Source organism: Benincasa hispida, chromosome 3, assembly GCF_027475165.1.
Source record: "Benincasa hispida cultivar pf3 chromosome 3, pf3_genome.v1.1, whole genome shotgun sequence".
NCBI classification, from domain to species: Eukaryota; Viridiplantae; Streptophyta; class Magnoliopsida; order Cucurbitales; family Cucurbitaceae; genus Benincasa; species Benincasa hispida.
In genome coordinates this window covers 54,833,452-54,845,621 of record NC_143480.1, presented here as the reverse complement: position 1 = coordinate 54,845,621, position 12,170 = coordinate 54,833,452, and the positions used below count along the sequence as shown (strand labels likewise).

Here is a 12,170-nt window from a genome sequence, read left to right as displayed (position 1 = left end):
AGCTGAATTTCCGAATGGGTTGAAAAGTACTTAGCTAGCATGACCTAAGATTACACTTTATGCAATCATCTTGTCATATGTATGCATCATTCACCCTTTAGAGATACTTGAGAGAGTAGTCTAAAGAAAGAATCTAGACTTGAGAGAGTCGGGTTAGAATCTAGGCTTAAGAGAGTCAGATTAGAACCACACAAGTAAGAGATAGAAACTTAGACATAAGTTTTGTTTGCTATTACGCATCGCATGCACCCTAGAAATAGGATATGATAGTATGCGGTCACCTTGTGTATGTGTGCATCATTCATCATCGCATAGATAGGAATAGAGGCTTAGACATAAGTCTTATCGACATTATCGTATACATCACATGCATCCTAGAAATAGGAACTATGGCAATTGCATTGAGAGATGACATACTGTTGTGTGTGTGTAACATGATCGCATAACTTGAACGCAATATTAAGAAGTGTTAGCTAAATCTCTTCTCAACCCGTTCATCGCATACTCATTGTAATTCTCGATTTCATCAACTCTTTACTCGAATCTGTCGCATAGGAAATATACTTAAAACAAAACACTATCCAACTTATTTGTTTTTGCCACTACAAAGGAATCACATTTACTGTCGCATAGTAACTCAGTAGTCCCTGCATTCGACCTTGGACTTACCAGGAAACCTAGTGAGATTTATACTTGGGTTTTACTAGGAAAACTTACATGTGCAATGAATAACTCATCACCAAAAATATACACCATAATTGCATCACATTTACAACGCATCAATCATGTAGTAATTTAATGCCAAACGATCATTTATAAATTACTACATGATCGTGTAGTAAATTATACATGTAGTAAATTATACTCATTGCATATATTACTAAACGATCGTGTATAATTATACTCATTGCATATATTACTAAACAATCGTTTATAATTTACTATACGATCATTTAGTAAATTATAAACGATCGTATAGTAATTTATACACGATCGCATAGTAATTTATACATGATCGCATAGTAATTTATACATGATCGTTCACTTATCAATGATTTGTTTATCCAATTATAGATCAATGGCGCTACTTCGCATCTTTGTACGATTTGGTGGGGATTGGGATGAGTCCGGAAGAAATTATGTTGGTGGTCATATGAAAGATCTGAAAGTCAAAAATGATATAACAGTCAGTGAATTAGTGAGAATGATGCACCAATGACTGAATATCGATCCAGATATGTTTGATATACATATCAAATGTTGCTACAATTTGTTGGTTCCGGCTCCCCCAATTGACATAGTCGACGATGAAGATCTTAGCTTCTTTTTAGAAGGCAGTGAGGCATCCTAAATGCCATTATTTGTATCAGTTACACCTGAACAGTCATGGAGTACACCAACATTGCAATCCAACCGATTAACTCAATCCAATTCATACCATGTCTTAAATTGATGATCATATTGAGCCATGTAACTTGGGGGATGACCAAAGTGAAGCTTGGTTTGGTCAGAACAGTGAACCCAGATATACTTCACAATTCAATACTGAACATGGATATGGACAAACTTCTTCAACACCTAACATCCATGTTCCAACCCCACCTGCACGAGGGTGTATGCACGAGGGTCACCAGAAGGATCATATGCTGTTGTCAAGGCATACGGCGAGGCACTTAAGCTTGCAAATCCAGGTATCATATTTGAGGTTGAAATAGAAGACAGACAATACTTTAAGTACGTCTTCATGGCACTTGGTCCGTGGATCAGGGGTTTTCTAAACTGCATCCGCCCAGTAATTGTTGTTGATGGGGTATCCATTTGCATGAGAAATACAAAAGTATGTTGTTAATAGCAACGTGTGTCGATGGAAATAACAACATATATCCTATCACCTTCAGTATTGTAAATGGTAAGAACGATGCGCTATGAACTTGGTTCATGACTCGTTCGAAGGCTTCAATAGGAGACGTTCACAATCTAGTGATTATATCAGATCGTCACATCTCAATTGCAAAGGCAGTTGCAAGGATATTCCCCGATGCATTTCATGCCCTGTGTATATGCCATATCCGGAACAATTTGGTGGACAAATTCAAGAATAAGGACATAATCCCATATTTCTACCTAGCGGCGAAAGCATATAGAATGTCTGACTTTCAGATATATTGGGCTAAGCTCCATCAATATCCTGGTGTAACGGCCTATCTTGAGGAGGTTGGATTACAACGGTGGGCAAGGGTTTATCAAGTCCATTGTAGGTATGACAAGATGACGACAAATATAGTAGAATGCCTCAATGGAGTGTTGAAAGATGCCCGAGAACTACCAATAACAAAGCTATTAGAGCATATCCGCAAGTGGCTACAAGGTTGGTTCTATATCCGACATACACACGTAATGGCATGCACAAACATGGTAACTGATTATGCAATGAGTATTCTTAAGGAATCAGAATTGATGTCTATAACATATCGTGTTTCTCCGGTGGATATGCATATAATTAATGTGGATGATGGATATTTGGGGGTTGGTTGATCTTCGTTCACGGACATGTACGTGTATGGAGTTTAATTGCCTCAAGATCCCATGCTCCCATGCAATATCTGCAGCGACCCTGAGAAACATTAATGTTCAAACATTATGTGCAAAATGGTTTACAGTTGAGTGTGTGCTTGCTGCTTATGCCGAACAATCTTCCCAGTCGAACACAGTCAAGAATGGGTTGGAGATTTTGAACCAATTCTACCACCGCAAAAGGTAGTAAGTGTAGGTCGACGTCAAACCGTCAGGGTACCTTCAATTGGAGAGGAGCCACGACAAATACACAGGTGTACACGATGTGGTTAGACAAGACATAACAAGAAAACGTGCAGACAAGCGTTGATAACACTGGCACTGGCCCATCTAGACTAAATAATATGTAATTTTTGCTTTCGCTTCAATTTTTCTGTACAACACCAATTATACAATATAATATGTAATTTTAGCACCAATTATACTGTACAAATTTACACTATACAACATGTAATTTTAGCACCAATTATATTCTGTACAATACTAATTATACTGTACAATATGTAATTGTAGCACAAATTTATCTAAACGATCGCTTAGTTATTTATTTGCTTAAAATGTACAACACCAATTGTATTCTACAAATTTAGCATAAATTTATCTAAACGAAGACTAAACGATTGCATAACAATTAGCTAAATGATTGCTTAGTATTATCTAAACGATCGTATAACAAAACCTAAACAATCGCGTAACAATTAGCTAAACGATCACTTAGTATTATCTAAAATATTGCATAACAAAACCTAAACGATTGCTTAGCATTATCCAAACGATCGCATAATGGATATCTAAACGATCGCGTAACAGTTAGCTAAACGATCGCTTAGTATTCTCTATATGATCGCATAACAAAACCTAAACGATCGTATAACAAAAACTAAACGATCGCATAACATTTAGCCAAACGATCTCATAATATATATTTGAACGATCGCGTAACATTTAATTAAACGATTGCTTAGTAATATCTATCCAACCACTTAGTAATATCTATCCAATCGCTTAGTAATATCTAACTGCTCACTTAAAGTATTCGTAGAAACGTGTTCACCGCGCGGTCTGAAGGTTTTTTAAAAAATGAGGGTAATTTTGAAATTTCGCATGGGAAAAATGTCAGTGGTAGAAAAGTTTTTAGGAATAAGAAATTGGTAGAAAAATTTTTGGGTTTCAAGTCATTTCGTGAAATTTTCTGACCAAATGTATAACATTTGAAATCCCAGGAACCAAATAAAAACTACGCCCAAAACCTAGGGACCCAAAAGATATTTTTTCCCTTTATATTATTTGTTTCATTTTCTCTCTCTTTTTAACTTCCAACTCTTCACATTCTTTTTCAATATTGTCACATCGTTTCTTTAAAGTTACCAAGCAACTGAAAGAGTTAAACAACATGCAACAAAAGTATCAAGGATCCATAAGCATTCTAATTCACTAATTTTGGCAAAAACTAAAGCATGCTCTTCTCAAAAAGTGGGTTTTCAGAACATACCTTTGATGAACTCTCCAAGAAAACGTTTGTTCAACTGCTGTCTTTACTTGATATCAACATGAACCACCTCAAAGCCTTCCCTACTATGCTCTTGGAGCTTTAGGCAGAGTTGTGGGACTCAAGAACAGCTTGAAGATGTGAAGAAACAAGAAAAACTCACAGCAGCTCAACTGAAGAAGACAATCTCTTCTTCTGAAAATTTTCTCTCACAATTTTGTATTATCTCTTCTCCAACAACTCCAATCTTCTTTATATATATTTGATGAACATGTAAAGAGATGGAGTGCATGGCTTGCAGCTCATGCTTGGAGAATCAAAGTAGAGAAGATAATGCATTTTGTGTGAGCATAAAGATGATGGTAATGGAGAAAACTCATTTTCCATTTTTGTGAACCATGCAAATGAATTTTCATTTTCTTTTTAAAACAAAAAAATGATTTTAAATCATTTTAATTCAAAATTTGATTTTCTTAAATTGATTTCATAAATTAATTTAATATCAAATATTAAATTAATTTTTGCACAATAGTCATCTTTATATATTTAGATCATATTTAAATATTTATTCTCTTGTTCCGTTTAATTTGAACATTTCAAATTAATTTCTCCAACTACCATAAAGCTTATCCATTTACGAGCTAGTAGGGGGACCTCGCGGACCTACAGATCATGGGCTCCAACGATGCGAGATTAATCGGCTAAACTCATTAGCCCGATCTAACCCCTATTCGTTAACTAATGGGACACTCCACTATAGTCCATAGTTGAACTCCCCTCACTGTAGATATATTATGTCCACTTAATAACCATAATCAGTAAGTCGATCCTTCACAAATTGTTCGTAATCACAGCTAGGTCAAAAATATCGTTTTACCTCTGTGACTACATCTTATTCCTTAAATTTCTACTGATCCTCTAATGAACAATTCTGATTCATAATCTCTATGAATCAAATCCTTTTTCTATCATGAGAAGGCAGGGCCTCGATTGTTCAAGATCTGGAGTCGGTACTTAAGAGAACAACCTATCTGCTAACCCTAAATAGGGTAAGAGTGAATTCCATCTTGCAAGGCTATGTCCCCAGCTATTCATCCGGTCTTATCCCAAAAATGGTAAGCTTATTGAGCAGTGCTGTTGGACTACTCTCACCGTTTGCAAATCAAAGGATAATCCCAAACAAACAGAAGTTCATAGCTAGCTAAGGATTAAGATCGAGTTAACCTAGGTTATATAATAAATGAAATAGTCAGTTCTAACAGTAAACGGTCGTTATAAAGAAAAGTGACTATTTTCGTGGTCTAGTCTATATGCAAACTCATTACATAGGATGCCCCCACTCTCATGTCTCAACATGAACGATTTGTGGATCACATCGTTCGTAGCACCTTACAACTTCTTGTAACAACTACAGAGTGGGTCGCATCCAATAGTGTTATCAGGATGAGATACCCAATTTCATCCATATACTTATTAGATCATTTAGGCTATATACTGTCGCCTTGATCCTGTTTATGTCACTACATAAAGTTACAACATTCAGACTATAGCCAAGGATGCGTTTATTGGATTTTCATAATAAGATGCAAAATCAACAAATCATTGTTATTGATAAAATAGAATGTTTAACACGAACTGTGAGTTTTAGAACATTCCCAACAATAACGACAACTAATGAAAATCAACCCGCTAATGACAAATATTGTGGATAGCCGTTGAAGTATTGGTATAATTAAATTTATCTTATACGTTCAAAATATTGCCAAAAATTTAAGCTGTTGGATCAATCAACAATTCAATAAATAACTGGGTGAAAATAAAGACAAAAAGGGTAGTGGCCCATATAAGGTTATACGAGGCATTTAAGAGTTTTGTTTTGTTGACATTATGGAGATGGTTGTTGTAGTGTTTTCAAATTTACGGGTCTTGTTTGTGTTAGGTTGGAGACACCATTCATTGATGGAAATTGGAGGTATCTAAAAATAGGTAATGAGGGTTTTTTTAGTCATTTTGTTTGTTTTTTTTTTAAATGGTTTGTTTTCTCCAATTTTCTTTACGATAATATTTGGTAATTCTTAAGGAAACATTAAATCCTTTGTCAAGTTTAAAAAACAAAAACAAATTTTTAAAAGTTATTTTTTTTTTATATTACTAAAATTTGTTTTAGTTTTTCAACATTTACTAATAATTCAAATATTTCTTAGAAAAATGTAAAAAACCATATTAAATAAATAATGAGGAGACCACATAAATTAAAAAAAGAAAAAAAAACCATAAAATTTAAAGTGAATGGTTATCAAACGAAGCTTTATTTGTCCTGCAATTATAGTAATGAAGTAAATTTTTAGGCAAATGCAATTTTCATTCTTGAGATTTGGAATTAAAAGTTCATTTGGTCTTTAAGTTTTAGAAAATACACTTCAATCGTGATTTTCAATTAAAAGTTCAATTTATTTGCCAAGTTATCAAATAAATTTAGGTTAAAACAAGTTCATGTATTTTATAGTTTGTTTGATTTTATTTTTTTGTACTTTTAATTAACCAAATTTAGTCCAACCAAATCAAATTTTATCAAAATTGGCTAAATAATAACAATAAGTTTCAGGCAAGAAATACCATATGTGAATATGTTTTCAAAAATTTAGAATGAAAATGTTAACCAATAACAAAGAAAATTTAAAAAATTAGCAATAAACTAGCGATAGATATTGAATTTAAGATTTTTTTTTAAGTATAGAGACTAAATTAGACTTTTGAAACTAGAAAGATTAAAATGGAACAAAACTAAAGTATATGAACCAAAATGATATTTTTAAACCATAAAATTAACATCTCATCGAAAAACTCCAAGATATGTTTGGCCTAAGGAGTAGGAGGTGGTATAGTAGAGTTGTCACCTCCTATTTGGTCCTAAAAGTTTGTGGATTCCACGACCAAACAATTTCACCCCTTGTCACAAAACGTCTACTTCTAATGTATTGTCAACTACTCTCATCCATGGTTTGACATGTCATCAAATGATATATTAACTTATTTTGTAGACCTCACATTATTCTTTAATGCTACTAGCATGACAAGTAATTAATTGAGGTAGTATGTGATATAGAATATATTATTATTATTATTATTATTATTGAATTTAGTATATAGTTTTGTACTTCTAACCTCAAAGTTAAAATATGAATCATCGCAATATAAATTCCATAGGCTAAAAACTATCCACAAGAGACGAATCATACCTGCCAAAATGATTATAACTCAATTGACATAAAACTTGTACTATCGATCTCGAAGTTAGACGTTTAATTTCCACTCCACATATTATTAAAAAAAAATCATATATAACTACCAAAATAAATATAGGCTATAGTTCCTCAACTAAAATAATACTTATACTATCAATCTCGAAGTAAGAGATTTAATTCTCCACTCCATACAATATCAAAAAGAAAAAAAATATAAATAGATATAAAACTCGTACTCTCGTTTTTTGAAATTAGAGGTTTAATTTTCCTATCTTCGGAAAAAAATAAAAAAATAAAAAAAAGAGACCAATCATATATACCCACACGTGAGCTATAAAACGCTGGCAAATCAAAGAAAAACGTCACACAGATTTTTTTGAGGGAAAAAAAAAAAAGCTATAACAATATTTTATAAATTTCATTAAAATAAAAGGTTTTAAGAAGAGACGTAGAAAATCCTTCTTCATCGTTCATCTTGAAACCATACCCAAACAATGGAGCTACCCACCGATACTCTACAGATTCCTCTGCTCAATTCTTCTCCACCGACCACTTCCACTCTTCAAGCTCTTGCAAACATAATCGTCTCCGTCGTCGGCACCGGCGTCCTAGGCTTGCCTTTTGCTTTCAGAATCGCCGGTTATGCTGCCGGATCCTTTGGCGTCTTACTCGCCGCCGTCGCCACCTACTATTGTATGCTTCTTCTGGTTCGTTTCGTTTTCTTATTGTTTTATATTTTTAGATTCATAGATACAACTGGATTTACCTGTTCGGTTGATGGAATTGGATCCATAGCCTTTCGTGATTGTGGTAAGGTGTAGTGTTAGCCTGTTTGGTGAATTTGATTTTTCTGAATTCGAGAGAATGTTTTCGGTGCTTCTACTTCGCTTTCTTTCTACACTATTAACTAATGAACAGTTTGAACGTTGTTGTTCGCCTAAATGTTTGAATTATTATTGTGTTCGATTCCTCGGAATGCTGTATTTTTCTTCTTCTTAACTATTGAAATGTTTGAATGCTGCTGCGTGTGTAAGTGTTTGAATTATTGGTGTTGATTCCTTGGAATGCTTTTTTGAAGTTGTATATGTAAACGTTTGAATGTTGTTGTATGCCTAAATGTTTGAATTATTGTGTTTGATTCCTTGGAAAGCTATTACGGTTAGGTATAGTGTTAATTTGATATATATATATATATATATAAATATATATATATATAAATATATATATATATATTTCTTAATTTTCTCTTTTAAACCTTGTTAGCTATTGAAATGTTTGAATGCTGTTGTATGTGTAAATGTTTGAATTATTGTTGTTGATTCCTTGGAATGATATTTTGAAGTTGGGAGTTCAATTCAGTATTCTCGTTTCGTGGTTACATTAAGGTATACTGTTGACCTGTTTGGCTAATTAATTTTCTGAATCTGAGAGAATCTGTTCGGTGATTCTACTGCGCTTTTCTACTACATTGTTAACTAATAATAAGTTTGAATGTTTGGATTATTGTGTTTGATCCCTATGTAAGGGTTTTCTGAAGCTGTAGTTTTGTTCAATTTTCTTGTCTCATGTAAGGTGAAGTGTAGGGAGAAATTAACGTCACAAGGACAATCCAACGAATCAAAAACATATGGGGATTTGGGATACATGTGCATGGGAAACAAAGGTCGATACCTTACGGAGTTTCTCATTTTCTTCGCCCAATGTGGAGGCTCGGTGGCATACCTGGTATTTATTGGACAAAACCTTTCATCTGTATTTCAAGGTCATGGCATCACATTATCATCCTATATATTTTTGATAGCAGCAGTTGAAGTAGTGTTGTCATGGATTGGAAGTCTTGCTGCTTTAGTACCCTTCAGTATCTTTGCTGATATTTGTAATGCAATAGCAATGGGAATAGTGGTGAAGGAAGATATACAAAAAGCAATAGCCGGTGGAATTTCATTTAAGGAAAGAACAGCAATTACATCAAATTTGCGAGGTTTGCCATTTGCCGGAGGGATGGCAGTGTTCTGTTTTGAAGGATTTGGCATGACATTGGCTTTGGAGTCCTCTATGAAACACAAGGCTGCATTCCCAAAAGTTCTTGGTCAGGCTCTTGTAGGAATAACCATTGTGTACGTTTTGTTTGGATTCTCTGGATACATGGCTTATGGTGATGATACAAGAGATATTATCACTCTGAATCTCCCCGATACTTGGTCTACAAAAGTAGTTCAGGTAATAATCGTTTCCGATGCGCTAATAATTTCTCAGATTTTATTATTCTTCCATGGTAACGTTTAGATAACTTTTCATTCACTTTCCACCATATCCTCCTCTAAATGAGGTTTCAGAATTAGACAAGATCAATCCCATTTGTGTTCTTGTACTCATTCACGTCTTTGAGGGTTAATTTAAACTTATGACCAGATCTCCTCTCGGGAATAAATTATAAATCATCAGCTAGCTGTATGCTTTGTCATTATGTCACATCACATGTTGCCCGTTGCAAGTTGAGCCGAATTTGTCATTTTCATGTAGTTGTCCGTGTCCTTATGCATGTGCTGCTGATTAAATTTATCTCTTTTATTTTTCTTTTTTCATTGCTCGATTAGTTTCTTTGATTTGAGGTATTGTCAATGATCGATGGAAATATATCGCGCATTTGCGCCTTTCAGTTCAACAGTCGAATCATCTACTGCAATTTAACAATTAACACCACCTTTTTTTCACAAACAAATTAATGAACATTCAGAATTGTGCATAAGCAATGTTGTCAAAAGAATCTTTCTGATGCTATCAAATCTCGAGTTTTTTTTCTCTTCCTCTACTCTAAAAGGCATGGATTTTAGGATTCTGATCTGTCTTTCTCTGTATTTGCCTTGCATCCGTATGACGTTTGAGAAAATATTGCAAATTTTCTAACATGAATCTTAAATGTGCTTCAGGTCGGATTGTGTGTGGGTCTAGTTTTCACATTCCCTATAATGTTGCATCCGATTAACGAGATTGTGGAGGGTAAGTTGAAACAAATCAGCTGGTTTGAGAAGATTGAAGACAATGTTAATAATATATTTTCAGGAAAACGAGCGAATGCAGCTAAGTACATCAGTCGGATGATCATCGTGCTTGGATTGGCGATCTTGGCTTCATTTGTTCCAGGTTTTGGTGTTTTTGCCTCACTTGTTGGCAGTACTATATGTGCTTTAATCTCATTTGTTTTACCTGCCATTTTTCATCTTATGTTAATGGGTTCTTCTCTAAGCTTGGGGCAAAAAGTTTTGGATCTTTTCATTTTGATATGTGGATTGCTTTTTGCAGCTTATGGTACTTACAATTCTCTTGTTGGTATTTGAGCTGCTCTTTATGTGTAACTTTAATTACATTCTTATAGTAAAATGGCTGTTTGTACACTTTGCATTTCCTTTTATAATTTCTCTTTTAGGTTAGAGATTAGCATATAAACAGGACCGTAAGTCTTTAGGGGGTAATTTGGGTAATTTGCTCAGATGCCTTTTTTACTTTTCCTTCATTACGTAGAAACATATTCATTATTGAAGTTTATACGTTCTATCGAAAAACTTTATTTTCCTCTTTTTCTTTTCTCTGTCTTTCCCTCTCTCCGTCCCTTTCAATGTTTACAAAACTCCACCCATCGAAAAAGAAGAGAAAAGAGAATTAATATTAAAAAAAATAAATTTCTTTTAGGTGTTTAACTTCTGCTTTGTTAAATTGATTTTGATATATTCCAAAATCTAAGATGGTTGTTTTAAGTGATAAAATTACTGGAACTATTTTTAAATATAGCAAAATGTCACTATATAATGATAAATATTGATAAATATATATTAGAGTCAATGATAAACAATAACATTTTGCTATATTTATAAATAAGTTAGCTCTTTTTCCTATGTTTAAAAATAACTCCAAAATCTATCTTACATTTATCTTGAATTAACTTTAGACATATTCAATTTGTTACATTTTCATTCAATCCATAATCAGTAGTGAATTAATTGGTATCTATAATATCAGACATGTATCATATACCGATACTTTCTTCTTAGATACGTATCTGATGAGCGATTTGATGTATATATTTTTACGCTTACTTTTTTTAAAGAAAAAAAAAACAAATAACTCATTTAATCATTTTCAATCTAAAACTAGACAACCTATTTTTTTAAGCAAGAGAAAATGTAACTTCAATGTATCAGTATCCTCGTTTTTTAGAAATATATATTAAAATAATATATAAAAAATGACTTATCCTTCAACGTATCCGTATCTTAGTTTTTTAGAAATTGACGAATCGTCGTATTCAATTATATCTGTATCGTGTAGTTGTATCCGTGTATGTACTTCATAGATCAATACTATCAACATTTAAATGATGTTTAATTGATTAACTGTCAGTCTTTGAAATATGTAGTAAAAGAAAAAAAGAAAATAAAAATATAATCACGTTTAATATAGCAAATTTGTTATTTAGAAATTTTCTAAGAAAAATGTAAGAAGTAAAAACATTTTGATAGAAACAATCGGGTTAATAAAATGTTCAAACAAAAATGTATTTCTAAACAGATGGTACTTTTTTTCAAGAAGGAAAATGAATTGGATTTTTTTTAATTGCACAAGAAACTAATATTAGGGTTGGCAACGGGGTCGAGACGGGACGGGGGAGGGTCCCCGTGGGGAAATTTCCCCTCATCCCCGTCATTTGAAGGCGGGGACGGGGGCGGGGATTCCTCGTTTCTCTGCGGGGATTCTCCTACTAATTTCCTGCGGGGAATCCCCTATTAGATCCTCGTGGAGATTTTTCATTTTTTTCTTTTAATTTTTTAAGTTTGAGCTTGACTTTTGAGTTTAAATTTATAATT

The 12,170-nt window shown here is 33.4% G+C and overlaps 1 protein-coding gene and 1 pseudogene across 2 annotated transcripts; both read left to right on the top strand.

Moving 5' to 3' along the window:
• The first annotated feature begins 2,268 nt into the window (after window positions 1-2,268).
• On the top strand, window positions 2,269-7,794 carry LOC150037383 (uncharacterized; annotated as a pseudogene).
• On the top strand, window positions 7,731-10,703 carry ANT1 (aromatic and neutral transporter 1). 2 transcript variants are annotated; one of them, XM_039027962.2, is made up of 3 exons: window positions 7,731-8,015; window positions 8,881-9,528; window positions 10,239-10,703. In XM_039027962.2, the coding sequence occupies exons 1-3, from the start codon at window positions 7,803-7,805 to the stop codon at window positions 10,644-10,646; spliced, it is 1,269 nt and encodes a 422-aa protein (XP_038883890.1). In that variant the 5' UTR covers window positions 7,731-7,802; the 3' UTR covers window positions 10,647-10,703. The 2 variants fall into 2 exon arrangements, with proteins under 2 accessions (XP_038883890.1, XP_038883891.1); XM_039027963.2 differs by having other exon boundaries at window positions 7,750-8,001.
• The last annotated feature ends 1,467 nt before the right edge of the window (window positions 10,704-12,170 follow it).